This window comes from Patiria miniata, unplaced genomic scaffold (genome assembly GCF_015706575.1).
Source record: "Patiria miniata isolate m_02_andy unplaced genomic scaffold, ASM1570657v1 HiC_scaffold_28, whole genome shotgun sequence".
Classification (NCBI taxonomy): Eukaryota; Metazoa; Echinodermata; class Asteroidea; order Valvatida; family Asterinidae; genus Patiria; species Patiria miniata.
Window position 1 is genome coordinate 1,039,198 of NW_024037067.1, and position 20,628 is coordinate 1,059,825.

Sequence of the window (20,628 nt, forward strand, 5' to 3'; positions counted from 1 at the left end):
TTGTGATTTTTTTTCTTGGGACAACACCGCGTATGCAGTATTTATAAAAAATATGTCGGTGAAGGGCAAAACCCGATGTTAAATTTACATGTACTGTTGTTGTGAATCTATTGCGATAGGACTTTGGATAATACTGGATAATTTTTGGTTGTGTAAATCACTGTACTGGAACTGAAATCACCAAAGAAGAACTCTAATATTGTATCCCCAATAGCTTCATTGGACATGTTGGAAAGCTGTATTTGTACCCTTGTACAGACTACAAGTTGTACACTTTGCCCAGTGTATATTCTGTTCGGGGTGGCTCTTTTGAGGGCTGGACTGAAGAAAAAGCTAAGGAATTGGTCTTGGAACCCCACCCCCCCCCCCCAAAAAAAAAAAAACCCACACCAAACAAAAGTGCAAAACACAAAAGCAGTTATGGCATAGGGTTCCGAAGCTAATACGCATTCTAAACTATCCTGGGACATTTTTAGAGCAAGAAAACATTCAAGCATGTCAAAGTTGTTGTAACATTTATCAGGGAAGCCTTGTACAATGTCCATGTACAATTATTGAAGGAATAGAACAGTGATTGTTCTTAGCACGAAAGTGAATGTGAACACGAATCTGTGAGTCATGGCAAGGTTTTTTTTTGTGAATTTGCAAAGTTAAACACATGTCCAATCAGGCAAATTTCGTGGTGAATATTTCATGACATTAAATAATTAGGGCCATAAAATAATTTATTGATATATTCTACCCCTCTATCTCATTTTGGATTCACAAGGCTTAAGTCGGCTGAATTTTGAGATCATTTTTCCTGCAGACTGCAGTGGCAAGTTTTGACTACATGTACTTGAAAGAATTCTTACATGAAAGCTTATAGAAGCTAACAATAACGTACATTGTAAAAGAACCTATTGTGTGTTTGTTCACGATGTGGCAGTTCCAATTCCTTAAATTTAAGAGTTCAACATTATATTTCAGTATTTTTCAGTATTTTATTATATCGTTAGGAATGTACCCGAGGGGTGTTCAGGTTTTCGTAGAGTTAAATCTATTTTTATACATTCCTATTTTTCCTACAAACTATATTGCTTCATTCCAATTTATTCCAAATGACGCACATGTACAAATGCAGATTGTTACATGGTCGTCTGCTAAGGATAAACACAAACAGTATTTATTATCAATAACTACTTACAAATTTAAGCAAATATTTTGGATTTACATGTACATGCAATTTGTGCAATGGTTTCAAAAGTTCCAAGGAACAGCAAAAGAAACCTCTCATTTCCAGTTTTGTTCTCCCAATTGTAATGTAATAAGTAGGCCTTCTTTGTTATTATTTGTTTTAGATTATACTTTATAGTTAGAGATAACTACAGTATTGTATACATGTAGATGTGCATCCCACTATTTGTGTGTTTTGTATAATCCTGCAGATTGTGTGATGCACACTGTATGATTGTATTGTAGGCTATGTACATAAATGCCAGTGCTCTGCCAAAGTGGTACACAGGTTCTCAACCAAAGTTTTGTTTTTACTGACGCTTTACTAAAAGGCGATAATATTTTGAGGGAATAGTTATGAATGTGTGGTTTACAACCAGTTAAAGGGAATGTACATGATTGGCTTTTGCTGTAATTTTCAGAAATGAACTATTTGAGGGGTTCGTATAATACATCAAATATTGTTTAGCTGACATGTTTGAAGTTTTGTGTTAGAAAATGTTTGAAAAACCAAGAAAAAAACAAAAATGTTTAAGTAGTCTGGTTCCCTGACTCCACTAAAGATAAAATGGATCAATTGATAGATGTCGGAAAATTGTAAGGTAAGGGACCCAGTCTAGCTGGGCTGCACCCGTTCATGAACATGTAACCAATAGCAAACAAAATTTGGATTGAAAAAAATTTGTAAATTTGGAGCAGTAGTTGAGAAATAGTTAGGTTTTTCCAACGGTTGTCGGCTGACCACCGTTGGAAATGTATACAAAAATACCATTTTCTTGAAAATGACTTGACACCAGGTGCCATAATTTTACAGGATGCTTAAGACCCTTATTTACCAACATCCTAGTAAGGTGTTTCGTAAAAACGTGGTAGTTTTATTTTTCATTGTTTGCAAATGTTGTATATTCCCTTTAAGGGCCTGGTTGCCGATAATGGCCACAGCCGAAGGCAAGGGCTAACGCAGAGTAAAAGTAAAAACAAAAAATAGTTTCTCGTCCGGGCTTTTTGAAAAAATGAAGGAGGTACGCCCCCCTTTTTTTCAATCAAGATGGCAGATGAATTTCAATTGTCTGGACTATTTTGCTGATGCAAAATTGTGTCCAAAGGAGCCATAACCCTTTCTACATACATTGTACATATACATGTAGCTAGAATTTTGTTAGAAGCAGATAGAAAGACAATATATTGACAATGTAAATTTGCAAAATATATTGCAAATGTATGAATTAAAAGTGTGCACATGTGGCGTGGAGCGCAGACTCTCGCGAACAGTTTTAAACATCGCTGACCGGTTTTTAAACAGCAGTTTTAAACCACCCATGTGACAGATTCTCAACCAATTGGAATAGGTAAACTGTCCGTGGTATTTATGAATAGAACCGTTAAAAAGTTTTTGCTTCCCGTTCTTTGAACATGTCAAGCCGATACAATGTGTACCAGTTTATATTGCATGACCTTAGCGAGACAGAGTGAACAGCTTTGATATACATGTACATTGTATGTGCTCATGTCATAGAAAATTCTCCCCAACATAGATTAATGATACATTAATTGATATACATATATTTTTGTATAAAAACCAAAGACACTTTTTAGATGCATATGTACATGTACATGTACTGAGGTGGTTACACCTTTGCAAGTCTATTGGGCTAAGTCTGAAATGAGCATCTAGAGCTAGTATGGCTGAATCTATTGACAGCATGTGCATGTAGTTGTAATTGTAAAAAAGCCCTAGACCAGAGATTTGTAATTTAGTAATCGGGCCCAATTTCATGGCGTTTTCTTACCTTAAGCGAAAATTTCTCGCTTACTGTACCAGAAACTTGTGCTAACAGTTACAGTAGCATATTTCACTAGGTAGCAAGGACTTTTTCATATACCCATGTATACATCCTGTAATTCAGGATTCTTTTCTAGTACTGTTAGCACAGAATGGTTATAGTAAGCACAGAATTCTGTGGTAAGCAGAGCATTGAAATTGGGCCCTGATGACATGCAGAAAAAGTGTACCATTTATTAGGTTTGTGTTGTAAAGTCATACAGGATCACTTGCTTTTCATGCATATTGTTTGCTTTCAATGATAACACCACTCAATATCCAAAGAAGAATGTTCAAAACCTATAACCTGTTGAATTAAGGTTCAGCTCAGTGGATATTACACTTTTTGAGAAAACAGTGAAAAAACATGCACAGCCTTTTGATCACGAACATGGTTTCGTCTATCGTTGGAAATATCGCCTACATTTCTTGATTTCTTCTAAATGACAGCAAGCCAGATGGAATATTTTACAGGGTGTTATTACCAGTCAGATCTTAAAACCCTCCTTTTGTTTGATCAGTCACAGACAGTCAGAAATTCAATCCTATTCCCCTGCCATGCCTTTTATTATGGCATCATATTTCTTGTACATGTACATGTAGGCACTGTGACAGTCAAATTCCATCAACAGACAAAAGCAAATTGGTAGGCACAACTACCGCAGCCAGTCAATCCTGCATAATGAAGGCAGGGAGCAAACAACTGTTAAAACCAGTCACTTGATTGATTTTTATTCCAAGTGAGCTTTTTGATAATAATTTGGTGGGTTACTTTTAGGATAAATGCAAATGATCCTATGTGTCTTTAGTATTGGATTATGATCACTGATGCTGTAATGAATTGGATTACAAGCCAATCACACGTCAAATCACAAGTCACAGTGACAAAGGATGCCATTTTCTTGGTTCGTTTGAAAAAAAAAACATGTCACTTGACTCAGACAAAAGGACTTGTGATTGATCTGATGAAGCCACCATGCACAGCTTGGGTGTGCATGTAAGTACATGTTAATATACTCATATGAAGCCACTCCCACCTCAGTGTGCATGTTCAGCACAAAAAGTCTGTGTATATTTTATTGAAATAAAAAGCAAATTTTATGGCAGCAAATCACAAAGGGTCCACATGGTATTATTGAAAATGTGTATATGTGTTTGTAAAATATTTTGTACTCTTACTCTTACATGCCTTTTTTCCATGCGCATATTGGCTTTTAGGTTTCCGCAGATTACAGGTGCAGATCCCAGACTTGTATTTGAGTCACCAAACATCGAGTCTGAGTCCGAGTCACCTCTCCCGAGTCTGAGTCCCAAGTCATGCAGGTCAAGTCCGAGTCCTCAGGGTCGAGTTCGAGTCCGAGTCATTTGTCATCCCGACTCGAGTCCGAGTCACGGAAAATGGGACTCAAGTCACGAGTGATACAAGTCTGGCAGATCCAGCTTTGGCTCAAGGGGGGAGGGGTGTTAGCAGCAATTTTTTTCTACTTTTGTTGCGTTAAATTCCTATTTTTGCGGCTCAACCAAAGGGGGAGGGGGTGTATAACCCCTCCCCCCCCCCCTCGTAGATCTGCCAATGGCTTCCCCATGTGAATTTCATAAAAATTGTGTCACTGTGCTGGCCCATGGTCTGTTAACTGTGACCAACAATTTTTATCTAAAATGTTGCAGAAAAATTCTGCACTAACAAGTAGCATATGGGCAATGCAACAGAATTATAAACCTCTCTGGAAAAAAAAACAACCAAAACAAAATGCCACATATATAATAGTGGGGCAGATAGGGGAAATATTTGGGGGAATTGTGCCTTTGATTGTACAAGCATGGCATTTAGCACACAGTCACAGTGTGTCCTGAGAAAGATATTTGGCTATAGGGCCATCACAGATTTGTCCTCTGAAAAAAATAAAGGTAGAATAACAACAACTGCGGACAATTGCTTGTTATTCTACCTTAAGATATTGATGTACGTCCAACACTGGAACTGCCCACATTGAATTTATCCTGTAGCTAAGGATTCTGTGCTCACTTGGTTAGCAGTGTAAGCATGGAATGGCGATCATAAGTGCACAATTCCATGGTTGGCGGAGCCATGAATTTTGGCCCTGAACAACAAATATTTTTCAGACTTGCACATGATTTTTATCAGTTGTTAAACCTCGTCTGCTGAATGCATTAACAGTTTTTGCCCATGATGTACAATGTAAGTGTTTCGTGTGAGCCTGCCGTATTACCACTGGGACACGTAATTTCCTGAGATAATTCCATCACACAGGAATGGGTATGTCGGCTATTAAAGCTAGACATGAGTAAGTAGGTGAAAATATATCCTTTTTTTTCTTTTGGATCACAGAATTGTGTAAATTCATTCCCCCAAGGGGCGGACCTAGATATCAGATAGGAAGGGGGTGAAGAGCCGAAGTGAATTCATCAAAGCCAGAGTCGACAAGGTATGGCGCTAACAACAGATTGTGAAAATATCATATCAGCCCAATTTAAAAGTTTGAAGAGGAAATGTATGGACATTTTAGAGACCAAAACAATGCAAATTCATCATTTTGTTTTTCATCTTAATTCTTTTGTTGGCATCCATGTATGTTATCTCCCCCAGTGATCTGTTTTTCTTGGCCAATCTAAGTAAGTATTAAAAGTTGAATTTATGCTGTTCAATGCTCTCCAGATGACTTACACTGTATGTGACACTGAGCCAGTATGTTGGCTAAATGTGTAGACTTTCCATGAGTATTTTATCAAAGGCCATTCTCAGAGTTTCAGCTCAATCTTTGCCCCTCAAAAAAACCCACCTGATTGGAGGGCACATGAATGACCTGTTTCACAAGGTATTGAAAGTAGCCTACACTTCACCAGTTCACTCTAAGCCCTATTTCGTGGCACTGCTACGCGCACAAAATTTTGCAAATGAGCCTATTTCTTTTGCACAGATACTGTTACTGCTTACTGCAGTAAGCACTTCTTTGGTTAAATTAATAGTGATGCAACAATAGATAGCTCTATGCCCATGCAACCATTTGCGCTTAAAATACAGTGCTTAATATGCTTCCCCGTGCTATTTTCAAGTTTCAACTCGAAAATCAGATTTATGTCAATTGCTATTTACCTAGAAATATAACAGTTATTTACTTTTGAATGAGATTTCGAACGAAAAAATCCGTCGACTTTTGCTTACTGAATTATTTCTTCGCAAAAATCAATTATTAGCTGCCAGACAATAATGTGACTCTGGCATAGTGAGATGCCCAAATTGGAATAAAACAGGTTTCATTAAAACAAAACGTGCAAATTGATAAGTTATTTGGAGAAAAAATCCAGTTTTTGAAGACCACAGGGAATACACCTTTAAGGTTAGCTCAACTTTCTGCTGTTGTACCATCTAAGGCCCTTGAGGAAAAAAAAAGTATCTAGACTTTCGGAAGCTAGCCCAAGGACTGGGGAGGATTATCCGGAAATAGGATTATCCCTTGAACTTCATACTCTAAGCCTAGGCACTAAAAAAAGTATATTTTTAAATTCCAACACATACAGCTAGGCTATCCAAGGAAACACTGGCTATTCCTGCTCCACAGGGCGTCCTTCTTAATTAAATTTTGATTTGATAAAATACAAGAAAAATTCTTTTAGTCATATCCCTTCCACATGGTCATTGTTTGGTTCTTTGCTATATGAGTATTAAACTTCATCCCCTGTTTATCTGGCAAGCATTTATAATCAAATTCTAAACGGAAGTATCACCGTCATTTACAACATCAGTGGAACACATTCTGCAGCCCTTTAATTCATTTGCGGGCCCCTCCCTCTCCCCCCCCCCAAAAAAATTTTTTAAACATTTTTTAACCCCTCCCCCCCCCCAAAAAAAATTGACACCAAACAACAACTCATTTCAAAAATGGCACTTTTAAAGAAATTCCATTTCAAAAATGCACGGGGGACTAAAACTATGCTGAAAGTCATGCCATCAAGTTAAATCTTTTGTCATGTTTGCATTCTAACACTCGTTCATGTGCCAAATACGGATCTTGGCCATTCTCCAAATGTCTGAATCACAGGTACTCAGTCCAGACACTACGAGGGTATTTTACATTTGATTCCAATAAGTCACATGCAAAATACCGGAAATCCTTTGCAAAGGTTTAAAGTCAAAATTGGTTACACCTCCAGAGCTATAGACAATGGCATTATATTAGATATTCTCCCTTGACAAAAAGTGCATCATATGACAGCCCATAATATACATATGATGGTTATGATGATTCATATCATTTGACATTTCTACAATTTCGGCATTGACTTAGATTGGCTGCAAATACCACTGCGTTCCTTTAGCAGGGATGAGATTGTCAATTGCAATTTTTTTTTTCGAAGATTGACAAAATGTCTGCAAAATGCATATCTTTCTATACTAAAAATGTCTTAATCTCAGATTCACAAAAGTCTGATTCAGCCAAGTCTAAAAATCTCATGCCTGCTTTAGGCTCTTAAATCAAATGTGATGTTGAAATGTTACAATTGTCCACAAAAACACTTACTGATAAAAAAAATATACTATTCTTTTCTCCCTTCAACTCATAACATCAGTGGTTGTAGGGGGATCTGCTCCCCCTCCCCCTTCAGCTATTGTGCAATTTTATGCTACTAGTAAAATGGTGCCAAAAGTAATAAATAGAATGCTTAAGTTCCCAAATTTAATCTCCAGTTAAAATTAAACTTTATAATAACATTTAAATTATCACATTTGAAACACGTTCAACAAAGTCAACATTCAGACGCAAGTTACATATTTGTATTCATTTATTATCCAGTACAAAGTTAGAGTTGAAAAAAGTGTATCAAAAATTGTACCACACATTTGTAAAAAAAAAAAAAAAAAAATGCCGACATGTTTTTCCAAAAAATGAATATATGAATGGCAAACAGTGAAGATTTGTATTTCGCTTTGCAAGAAAATATGTAAACTCAGACATACACCTCAAAGTCTATTTTTGTGCAAGTACATGTACAAAACACATCTAGGGATGTTTAATCCCAATACAGTTCACGCTTCATGCTGCACGATTTAATTATTGAAAGGACAACAGCGTGGCATTTTTTCCATGCTTCACAAGTTTAATTCCTCCATCTGGAAACATAAAACATATGGCGGAGGAAATGTCAATTTATCCACTGCAATTGTCAATATTGACATATTGAAGAAATGGAGAAAATTACAAATGGACTGGCCACAGATGGTGCTTTTAAATTTCATTCATTTTCATTTTGCAATAATCTAGGAATTTTATTCCGTCAATTCATTCATGGATAACCTTTGGCAAAACAAAAACCAACAATTCAATTAATTGAAACCCTCCTATGAAAACGTACATTCCATGCCTAGTAGTCCTTTCAGTCAAAATCAATCAAGTGACTATTTTTAACAGTTAATTCCCAGCCTACATAAAGCAAGATTATAAAACTGGCCGTGACTGTTTATGTTTTGCTTTGGCTGTGGGTAATTGATAAGCCAGCTGTGCCCACAACTTGCCTGCTGTGTCTGTTCATGGTCTGTTGACTGAGTTTGACTAGTCACAGTGCTTGCTTAAAATATGATCTGACTGCTGGTGACTAGTCTGTGTTAAAAGTATAGCAGGGGAAGTGGATGGAAATTTTGACTCTCTGTGACTGTTTAAATAGCAGGAGGGTTCATTAATAAAGACTAGCTTTTTTTTGCCGGGAGTGTTTTCATCTATTTTATATGATGTTTGGGTTCATGATAATATTTTTTTTTCACGAATATAATAATGTTGCTTAACTCAAACTCAATAGACTTTGTTCACGAGTCAGCCATATTAAACTGAAAGCGATGTAAACTCATCATTTTTGGACCTTGCGAGTAGAAATGAAAGCAATGAAAGATAAGTTCATTACAAATTAATACCAGTCTGCTCTGATGAATAATATAAAATTGTATTTAAACATACCCTTATGTTTTAAGCCACAATTTAAAAAAATTTGAAAGTGATGCTTGACATGCACACCAATCATAAAATAGTCTGGCACCATCCCATTCAACAGTTTACTATTTATAAAATAGGATCAGGAACACGATCGAAAATGGCTTCCTCATGAATAAGGTCTATTGTTACACTGTGTAGATGCTATAATTCCGTTGGTCCAAAATAGTCAGGTGTCAAATTATAAACAAATGTTTAATCTATCTAATGAATTAATTCATACGAATTACCAAGGCCTCCATATGTTGTGACTAAAAACTTCAGGTAGTGCTTACTTAAAAAAACCAAAAAAAAACAATAATATACTGCTTACAGGAATATTAATTCAACTTGAAATATTTGATGGCTTTTTATTATTCAAATTAATTTTGACAAAGATACAATAATGAGTGGTTTTGTTATTATAACACCTGTTTCCACAGTAATGAATGCAAACTTTGCCTCGCCTTTTGTCTCGTCATATACCAACACTTTATGCTAACAGCTGGTCAAACGAATTATCGTGTGCAATTATCTGCACATGTTGTTTCATTTTTTATGAGTTTGTTTTATTTGTTTCTTTCACTCTCATAACCGGAGCATTACAAGGCCATTGCACGCTCCACACGGTCTCCACACAGCATTTACAAACGGCAACTGAAACAAAGGGAACTTTCAACATTGTATTAAAAATATATATCGAAAATGGGATTCCAAATTTTACAGTTTCAGTAGCGTTTCATATTCTTCCTGTCTCGTTTTTATATTTCCTTCAACAATGCTTTGTATCTTTCTGGTTAAAATTTTAAAACACTCTTCATGCATATAAAGACAGGTAGATTTATACATGTACATTGTTATCCTACAAAAATAAATATCAAAATTTGGCATTTTTTTTTCCACATTCGACCACTGACAAAATGCCGTGCCAGTCAAATATTAAATTATAATTGTACATACAGGGTTAGTCAAAAAGATAGTGACCTGGATTCATGATTTTTTTTTCTTAAAAAGCAATCGAATTTAATTCACGAATGAAGTATGTCCTAAAAGAGCATGTTCTTCCACTCATCTGAATAAAAGAATTACTGAAATTGATCCACGCTATCAGAAGCTGTGCATGTTTTACTAAAGGCATATGTTTTTATAGCTGTCCATGGAATGCCATTGGAAGCTATTGAGCTGAGTGAGAATTACAGATTACACACAGTCAAATACAAATGGGATTTTAGACATTTGAATCAAGACTGAAACATTAATTTTACTGTCAGATTTGTGTTTTTAATATGAGGAGCAAGTCAACTCTTCTTTTTCTGAAATATTGATGGCGATTTTAGTCTGTTTTCCTTTGCAAGTTTTTTGTTCATTCGTGGAGGTGGAAAAATGTTCATGTTTCACTGTATTTAATATGGATACTCATCAATTCGTAAAATGATAAATGATCAGTGGTGGACAGCTGAATTTTGTGTTCTTTTTATTAAAAAGACATAACTTGGGAAGAGAGTATGCAAATTAAATGAAAAATTTTCACAGTTACTAGTCAATAACACGCACTTTATCCCTATGCTATTTTTTTATGAAATAGTGTGAGTCAAATATTTTTTAAAATATGCTTTTTCTAATTTGGTCACTTTCTTTTTGACTCGCCCTGTATACATTTATGTTGTAATGAGTTTACAGTCCAGGTGGGGCTAGCTGCTGAAATGGCCATCTTTGTTTTCGTGGTATCTATAGTCACAGTCCTTCAGTCACTATCTGTACCTTCCCAAACTGCCTTGGAAATCAGGCAGTACAATGACAGACCAGCAGTTTTAAGGCCAGTTTATATTCAACACAAAAGCGAATGAGAATTGTGATGTCACAGCAAGTTTTCGCACAGGGATTTTGCACAAGTTTGAATCGTTTCAATTCTAGCAAATTTTGTGTGAAGTATGAACTGCAGCTGATTTCACAACACTGTAAGCAATTGCATAACTCCACTTGCCCAACAATTTATTTTGTAAGTTGCACAACATTTCACGTTGCGCAACATTTCAGTTATGACACATTTCAGGAAAGATTTACAGTGCGTAAGTCCTTGACTTGCGCAACAAATTATGGCGTGACTTGTGCAATCATTTTAGGTGGCGTGAGTTGTGGGGAAGCGCCTGAAAATGAAATATTTAACAAGCAAATCATAACCGTATCAAGGTTGATACAAGACACTCACAGCTTTGTGTTTGAGGTACATTAATTGCTATTTTACTTGTGACAGATTTTTTAAAGTTGTTGCACGATTCCAAAGAAAGTCGGACAATTTCATTTCTCAAAATGGCGGTCAGAGGGGATTCAACGACTGTTTCATGACCGAACAAAATCATACACAAAAAGCCGTTGACAATGCTGTTATTGTCCTCGTCCAAGACGTTTCGATTACAGTATTAAAACGTTGCACAGCTACACCAAGTTTCGTGAAATCGATCATAATTTTATTGTGTAGCTGCGCAACGAATCTGTTGCGTAAGTACTACGCATGGCATTAGTTAAGCACTTGTGTCGTGAAATCGTCTGCTGGACTTTAGGCAGTACATTAAAAGAAGTTTAGACCGACAAGTTGTTATAAAAAAAACATTTGTATCCCAGAGTTGTGACAAAGAAGTTTCAACGAAGTCAAAGATGGACGGTTTTAGTCTATTAGAAAACTCTGAAGCAAACTGATTTCAGATTTGAGCCGAACCTAAAGCATGAGCACACACTCTTGTTTTACTATACTCTCGAGGACAATGCTTTGTGTTTTCCTTTGTCCCTGATATATAACCCTCTCCAGTAGACTAAGCACACAAACTTACTACAGAGGACTGTTTCCAACAAAAGACCCAACTCCTGAGGACTGAAAGGATTTGTTGTTCTCCCTTTGAGTGTCGGTCCTCGGGGGTTATGTAGAACACGTACACATAGCTCTACGGAAGAATGACCTCACAAAATTTGATAAGCATTGCCCTTTCAATCAAAATTTAAGGCACGGTGTTTGCCTGTCTGAAACAAAAGTACATGTATGTACTTCTGGAAATGAAAAGCTGTTTCGTGTGGCTTCCACAACACCTGGTTCTGATGTGGACTTCTGTTGATGGACTTCATTGATCTAAGCGGATGTTGACGGAACGAGGCGTGGATCAACAAGATCCTGCAGCTGCAAGCACACCTGCAACAAATGAATATTGATTATTAATTAAAATATCAATTTTCAAATGTTGATTATTAATTATTGTCAATTTTTCTTCAATTGACAACTTTTCCATCTCAATCTACAGTTTTGAAATGACCCTTTGACTGGTATACAAGTCCAAAAAAAGGTCCCATACGTAACACCAGGTTTTCTTTCAGTACGTAATCATTGCAAAGACTAATAACACAAAAATTATTGTGGGTTTTCTCCTTGCAGATACCCAACGACAGAGTTTAAAAAAAACCACTGAAATCCGTTAATATCTTAGGGAGTTAAACATATGTATGGGACACAGGGTGCGCAAATTCTTTGACTTGTCCTTAAGAGTGTTCCTTTTATGAGGTTTTCCATTTAAGGGTCTTATTTCCAAACCTCCTGTTTTTTGAGATGGAAAAGTTTGAAATTTCTTGCTCGAAATCCTAAAAGTAATAGTGATGTATGGTCATAGCCTACTTATTTAACTTTATTTCCGCAAAATAGTTACAATTTTTGTTTATAATACCTTGATGCATGTTATCTACATGTAGATGAATACCCTACAATGTGCTTTTTTTTAACTTTTGCAGCACTCAACTACACTCTCTCTTGTTATACCATGGTTGTGAATTTCATTGGTTGAATGAGAACTGTTCAAATAATTTTGTCCCTGCTGCTTTGTACAACACAGGTACATGTAGAACAGACCCTGCACACAAGGTACATGTACATGTAGGTAGGGCATGCAGGTGGCAACGCAAAGACTCAATCAAATTATAAAAACCTAACACAGTTGAACAATCAATTGTCTGCTGTGAAAGGCCAATAGTCTATAGGTTTGTGTATACTCTGGGGTAAATGGCACCCCATGCTTGTGCCACCATTGCACCCCTCGGGTGTACCAATCACCACAGACTACATCAAAGCAGACAATATTGTACATGTATATTAATATACGTCACATGACACATGAACCGTCCCCAACCAATGAAATTTCACGATTTAAATATCATGGTTTATACAACACCTGAATAAATCCCTGTCGTCTAACTGGTTGGTTGTTGATCATGTGCCATTGAATTATTCATCCCAACTCACGGCCTGGTGGAACCGCAAAAACAAAAGTTCCATTACATGTTCAATACAATTACACGGTCACACTAACAACCAATCAGATGATGAGGATTTATTGAGGTATTTTATGAAACAAATAATGAATGGTTCACATTCATGCAACGGAAGAATAATTTCTTCAATGACACATAGAATGCTCCATTCTACTTGACTGTGCCTCAATGGAACATTCCATCTGTCACCTCATTAAAATGATTGTCAGCTGTCACCAAATTATTCTTACCATTGCACTCATAAACATTCATTACTTGTATGGTATTTCAGGGGTATCCCTACTGCTCGTTATCCATTGCATTCTTTCTTACCGTTAAATGTTGGTCAATCTTGTCACTGCAGACAGCCTCGGAGTCTTCCTCATCCTCCCACTGCAGGTCAAATTTCCCTTGTTTGGAAGGTTTGGTTACCATGGCAACTGACGGCAGTTCAACCTCCACCTTGCCACTTGGCACATCAACGCTCAAAACTGTGGCCTCCTGCGATTTAATCAGACAACACCCACTATATTAAAATGTCAGTAAACATATAGACCATGTGGCATTTGTTTTATTGGATGTTGTGGTCGTGTGATGTTAAGTATATCTCCTGAAATATGAATGGTTTAAAAGTGTTTTAAAAGTGTTTTAAAAATAAGGGAATAAATGTGTGCTTGGGAGGTGTTAAACACTATGTTTAAGACTGGTTGGAGTCTGGAATGCTGATAATTACCCAAGGGCGAAGCCGAGGGTAAATACCTTTTCGGTCCAAAAGTCAAAAATTTAAAATTTCTAACAATTTGGTTCAACAATTTTACTTTCTGTTTTTCGAATCACCACTCTAGCTATATAATGGAGTGTCCAGCTCATGAGTAAGACTTAAAAACTCCTCTAATGGAGATTGTCACACGCGTCGTGCGTACTGCATGATGACGCGCAGATGCAGCTCTGGTGAGTGTGTTGTGAATTTATAAAGGACTATGAAATACTGACTCACTGGTAGTATTGCGCATGTATCCTACGTGAGGATTGTGAACGTTCAACCAATAAAATGGTCAAATGCACTGGATTGCATAGGAGTCCAAATTTCATGTGACACTGGCGAGGTGTTTTAAGACCAGTCAGCCATGTCTTTATTATCCGTTTAAGACCGGCCACATGAAAGGCTCTCGACAATTGGGAATGGGTAATATGAATAGGTTTCTGAAATATGAATATGGGTTTATGAATATACTGTTTAATGTGGGCCAAATAAATGTCTTTTGTTGCTCAGCTGTTGCCTGTCGGCATGACATCACAGAGTACATGCCTCTGCTCTAGATAGTTTTTCTCAGAAAATTGGGCTGATGCTGAACAAATAAAAATCATAAGAAATATTTAACTTAGAATTTTGCCATTTCTTTTTAGCAATCTTCTATTCTGTAAAGTAAAGACCCCATGACACATGTTGCAACATTTATCAATGTTATCTTTTCACACTTCACATAAGAAACTTTTTTTCTGTGAAATGCTCAGATTTGTTGCATTGCCATGAATATATGAATATTAAATTTGAAAGTGTTGTATTTGAGTCCATCACCAGGCCTTTCAAGTCAAGTCACAAGCTATTCAAACGAAGTGTAAGACATTCCTTTCTTTTATCCCGTCACTTGTGACCAGATTTATAAATGGACTTGTGATGGACAACACTGCAATTTGCATTAATAGACACCTTCATGAAAAATGAAAGGGGTTGAAGTTAAAGTTAAAAAATCATAGTAAAGCCAAAAAAAATAATAAGTCGGTCTCTGGTCAGCGCGCGCGTCTATTTTAATCATGCGCGTCAATCTTTTTTTTCTCCAAAATGTTCCGCGGTAGCCCCAACAGCGCCCTCTATTTCCGCACCTCAATTTTTTTTACCAAAGAGCACCAAGGAATGGGAAATTGCACCAAGGCAAATGATCGAAAGCACCAAGGCAAATTATGGAGGACACCAATGTACATGAGGACACCAAAAAAAAAAAAAAAGCCGCGTGGCCGCGTCAATTCCGGAACTTTGGTCTGACCAGAGACCGAATATTTTTTTTGGGGGGGGCCTAATCTTAGATAGAAACAAAAATGTAGTAAGCAGCTCAAGAAAAGAAAGTTGTTCCGTAAAATCAGCCTGCCTTCTTTTAGAGTTCCAAACTAAAGTATACCAAATATTACAATTAAGTTTGATGTGTGAACAACTAGTATCTACATGTGAAGGAGCAACTGTTGAAGTGAACTGAAATTACTCTAAGAGAGGCCCGAAAAAGGGGATTAGTGCATAGAGGTTGTCTCTCTGAAACCAAATTTTTGGTTAACTTGATCTGTTGATTCGCTCCAAGTACATTTTGGTTTGGGAAGGCATGTTATTGGTCAATAAGTTGTACTCATAATCATATTTAAAAACTGGCAGATTTGGTTCAACAAAATTTTGCTCTTTCTTTAGACTTTTTTTTTTTTAAATAAGGCCAACGACTCACCTTGAAGTCTGATAACTCTGGGCAGTAAGATTCAGATAACTCCAGGATCTACCAAGGAAGACAGGAACAGAAACCACAAATGGTTTGTAAAGCATTAATACGTATCTTCAATCTTACTGAAAAATTTTCAACAATGTTGAGGCCAGCAAGGAGTTTTGGTTATTCAAGAAATCAATCTTTGTGTTGGTTATTAGGTTCCATTTTCCGTTTGATTAATTGAAAACTGAACCAAATAGCGAAAATGATGGCTTCCCTTTCAAAAGATGCGAGAGAATGCATAAAAAAATTAGTGAAATGGTAACCAACTCGTGGATGTCAAATACAGGCAGTTAGTTTTATACAATCACCATCTGACAATGCTCTAAACAATCTCTACATTTGTCTAACTTGTACTGTGCCCCAGACAAAAAAGAAAAGGAAATTGAAGGAACCACATGTGGCAAGGGTTTACATCTCTTTAACCCTTACTCCTTAGGCATTTTCCTAGGACGCAACCTCAATCCTGCAAAATCCTCCAACTGCCTCAATCCTGCAAAATCTTCCGTTATTTTTTGAATGTGGTTTTTTGAAGGGCGACCACTGCCTCAATCCTGCAAAAGCAATCACTGTCAGTATGTTGAGGCAGAGCCAGTGACATCCTGGAGCAGTGCGGAGGATTTCAAGTATAATCTAGGCCTAAATTTTTGCACAGCTGAGCATAAACAACACCAGGCCCGGCCCAAGACCTTGACACAGTGCATCCTCCAATATTGGGAAGGTTATAGGGTTATATAAAAATGGATTTACATGTACCTTGTAAGCAATGACGTCACCTTGTCTAGGAGGACCAACCAGTGAAGGGAAGGAGGTGAAGTCCTTAGGTGGAGGTGCAGGTTCTGCTGGGCTATTCTAAAAAGGAAAACATTTGGCAATGAAAATCAGGCTCTAAAAGGCTGTAAAAAGGGAAAGAAATAGTTCTTCAAAAACATAAATACACAAGAAATAAAGATTTTATGGAATTTATCAAGACTTGCGAATAAGCGTATGGAATATCAGCAACAAATAAATATATCAGCAACAAGAAAATGTTTTCTGAAAGTAACATTGTAATCGAGGTAATTGTGATGGATCACAAGTCCATCACAAGTTCGGTCATAAGTAAATCACAAGTCTAATGTTGCATCCTGACGCCACCTTTTTAATCATATATTAACTCAACGAAGGTCAGTCATTGCAAAAATGTTGAAAAGACATGAATCTGGGACTGAGAAACATTTTCACTTTTGTTAAAAAATACTTTGAAACTGCATGCAACTCTCCATAGACTTTGTACACAACCAAAGAAGTGGTGTCTGGATACTACATTCTTTCCGTCAATTCACAAGTCCAGTCACAAGTAACGGTGGATGAACAATACATGTAGTTTGTGTGTTGACTGGATGATTTGTGGTCCATCACTAGTACCTAAACTACCTCATGTACCTGAATGATGACCGACTTGTTGCTCTGGACTGCTGCAAATTGGCTCTTCTTGTCCCAGTTCCCCCTGTTCCCTATAGCAAATCCCCTCCCTCTGGCACCGAATGCTCCTCTTGGAGAAGGACTGCTGTTCCTTTGAAACTGTCCCTTATTGGTGACTTGACCAGAGGGCGGAGGTTGTACTTCCAGAATGTCTCTTTCTGAAGGAGCAGGCACTGATCCCTCTGTAGTTCTATACTCAGTCAACGGCTGGTCAGAAGCAGTTGGCGATTTCTCTACAGAGTTCTCTGAAACTATTTCCGAGTTTATTTGCTCTTTATTCTTTACCTTCTTGGCAGGCTCTTCAATGACTTGATCCAGGTTTTCAGAGGATGAGTTAGAATCCGACTCTGATGCTGAATCAAAACGAATATGACCCACTGAGAGGCAAACTGGTGTCAATTTATTTTTTCTCGGACCATTTAGCATTTTTCTTCCATCACTAGAACTTTGGTCAGCGGTTGCCTCAACTATCCCATCCTGGCTTCCACCAGAAGTGACAGCATCTGTGAGTTTAGGTGTTGACCCATTTGATACCACACCAGACAATTTTGCAACCTTACCCTGCTTTTCACTGCCTTTGTCAACAAAATTCCTCGTCTCCGAGGCAGATTCATGTTTCTTGGATGAGTTTGAACCCTCACTCGACCTCTCACCTAGTTTTGCTTTTTTGAGATTGTCATGATTTCTCTCAGTCCCCGCTTTACTTCTCTTTTTTTCTTTCCTTTTGCTTTTTGATGTTGTAGTAGGTGAATCTTGTTTTGATGGCTTTTTACCCGGTTTCTTTTGATGATCTTGACTGCTACCTGTCTTTGATTTCAAAGTTGTGTTGGTTTTATCAACATCATCTGAAGCATCACAGTGCTGCAGTGTGGGTTTGAGACTCTCGTCAGAATAATCAACCCTTTGTTCTTTGTCAAAATCCTTTGTCTTTTCATTTGATAGTTTTTTCTTGTGTCGCAGTTTTTGTCTCTTGGTCTGAACCCTGATACCATCTGCACCCACTGTCTCCTGGTCAAGATTGTTGTCAAACTTGCAACTTTTTTGTTTTCTGTGGCTATTTTCTGGGCTTCTAGAAGAAGACTTCCTCTTCTTAGTTTTACTCTTTGATCTCTTCTTTTGTTGCCTTTCTGGAGTGGACAAAATCTCTTCATTGGCATTCGGTTCACTGGGTGGTGTTGGTGATGCATCAAGTCTCTGCAGCAGATGATCTTCAATTTCAGTAAGTTTAACCCTGTTAAATAATAATAAAAAAATCTTAAAGTCTTGTTGATAATTTGAAATGTTTGAGTTGTCAGAGGAGTAAAATCATATGTACATCAGGATCCTGTTCCTGTAAGAAAACAGAAATCCACAGTTTTGTATTGGGACTACTCACAAAGACAAGCTTGCGTTGTTGAAAAAGCAATGATCACGTTGTGGAAAGAGGACAGGGTTTTGATTTTTGAGAGAACTTATGGGGTAAAATGATGATGATTAGACAAACAAAACTTGGATATTAGGTTAGCGATTACAGCTCATACATGATATACAGTAGGTGCTGAAAATTGGGTTTGAGTTGCATGGCCACAAGTGCCAAAACGGGTAAGAGCATATTTTATGTCAAATCTGTTGAAAATATTAAAACCATCGTTAGGGCAGCCGTAATGCAATTTTCAAGTGCTAACATTACGGAACTGTCTGGTTCCCTGACCTAATAGTATTCAAAGTCAGGACCTTTGACTGTTGGAACCTGACTATCGTTCAACCGAATGATTCTCGGCCTTAATTTCCCTTTTTTTAAATCCTCTATCTTAAATTAAAAAAACGATTTGATTAAAAACATGAAAGTAAAGAAACTATTATGTTAAAAAAAAAATTAAGAAAAACATTTGAGCAGCGCTGCAGCAGTTCTGAACCCAGATTCCCGGCACAGTAGTCGAACATGTATTGTTGATGTGCCCTAACGTGGCGCGGCCCCCAGCGTGGCGCACTTTGATTTTTTGCCTGTATCGCCTACCTAGAGCAAAATTTTTAACTGAAATTTCACAGAAAGTGAAATTTCATCAAGTTCTAAACACTCCTGTTCATAAATCGCGAGTTTATTTACCTGTAACAAAGTTAGAAGAAAAATTTATTTTAAGTGCAAAGTGAACCCTTTGAAAATGCCCCGAGAAATAAGAAAACAATTTTCTGACAAACATGTGGCTGGGTATGTAAGTAGAGATAATATATTTTTTATCAGAATTTATCAAGTTTACAGAAATTCTTAAATGATAATTTGGAATTTTCCGAGATTTATTCAAGTGCGCCATGTTAGGGAACACTCCGCCAATTTGTGCCCAATTTCCGGACGCCACTGTTTTTGAATTTCGGATTGAATTTTATCAAACCGAAATTGTTCAGAGAGGTTAAATAGCAAGCATTAATAAGGTAAAAGTACTAGTATTTTACTGCATGAATTTCAGGTTTGTCAACAAAGAGGTTTGGAAACACTACACGAAGAAAGTTGGTAAGCTTCGAAGTGCGCCACGTTAGGGAACACGACTATCGATCGAGCTACCAAAGCGTTCTGGTTGGATCATTGGACGGGTAACAATGTGTATAGATTCGCAATGCTGATTTTGCAAAACCATTATTGATAGCAATTGAAAATTGCACTACGGCTGCCGTAACGATAGCCACTACATAAAATTAAAGTAAAAGTGCTTTAGAAAAATTACGCATTCATTCATTTAGGCCTATCATTTGATTAGGCCTGTTCTTGTAGGCCTAGTTGTTTATTTTATTTTGGGTATGTAAAATCACCTCAGTGATTTAAATCACTGCAACTAAATTTAAACAATTGAATTGAACTACTTTTCAAACACACTAATAAGCATTGAAATTTTCAATTAAATAAAACTTCTCACCATAGCGTGTCGTTATCTCGAATCACGTGAATTTTCTCCATTGATGGGAGCAGAAAATCATCAAGGTACAAATGGATATTCAAGCCCCGATCGAGCTGGAATCGTTCTCTTATCAAGTACTCTAAATCGGCAACGATATTGCAGTTGTCTAAATTCACCAAGAACCAGCATTTTCTCGGTGATAACTGCGTACAAACATTCCCATCAAAATGAAGCCGCAGTCTCATGGAGGCCGCCATCTTGAATTTGTTTGACCGATGAGGGCGTGCTTGTTTATCGGTCATTTAATTTCGGGATGTAGCACGGTTCTTTATGTCTATGGAATGATACTATTGATAGCTATACTTTGACTGTAGGTGATTAATAAGCCAGCTTTACCTGCCTGCTTTTGTCCCTTGACTGAATTTGACTAGTCAAAGTGCTTGCTTGAAATATTGATCTGACTG

The 20,628-nt window shown here is 37.2% G+C and overlaps 1 protein-coding gene across 1 annotated transcript; it reads right to left on the reverse strand.

The window, feature by feature from the left end:
- Positions 1-11,170: 11,170 nt before the first annotated feature.
- Positions 11,171-20,454, reverse strand: LOC119734836 (coilin-like). The gene is made up of 6 exons (XM_038208415.1): positions 20,183-20,454; positions 17,256-18,525; positions 16,587-16,682; positions 15,795-15,842; positions 13,639-13,806; positions 11,171-12,199 (listed from the first exon to the last, which is right to left on the reverse strand). The coding sequence occupies exons 1-6, from the start codon at positions 20,419-20,421 to the stop codon at positions 12,140-12,142; spliced, it is 1,881 nt and encodes a 626-aa protein (XP_038064343.1). The 5' UTR covers positions 20,422-20,454; the 3' UTR covers positions 11,171-12,139.
- Positions 20,455-20,628: the final 174 nt, after the last annotated feature.

Coding starts and splice junctions, on each gene's coding strand:
- LOC119734836 (XM_038208415.1), bottom strand. CDS start 20,421: ATGGCGGCCTCCATGAGACTGCGGCTTCATTTTGATGGGAATGTTTGT. Junction 18,526..20,182: donor CGAGATAACGACACGCTATG/GTGAGAAGTTTT, acceptor ATTATTTAACAG/GGTTAAACTTACTGAAATTG. Junction 16,683..17,255: donor ACAAGTCGGTCATCATTCAG/GTACATGAGGTA, acceptor TTTCCTTTTTAG/AATAGCCCAGCAGAACCTGC.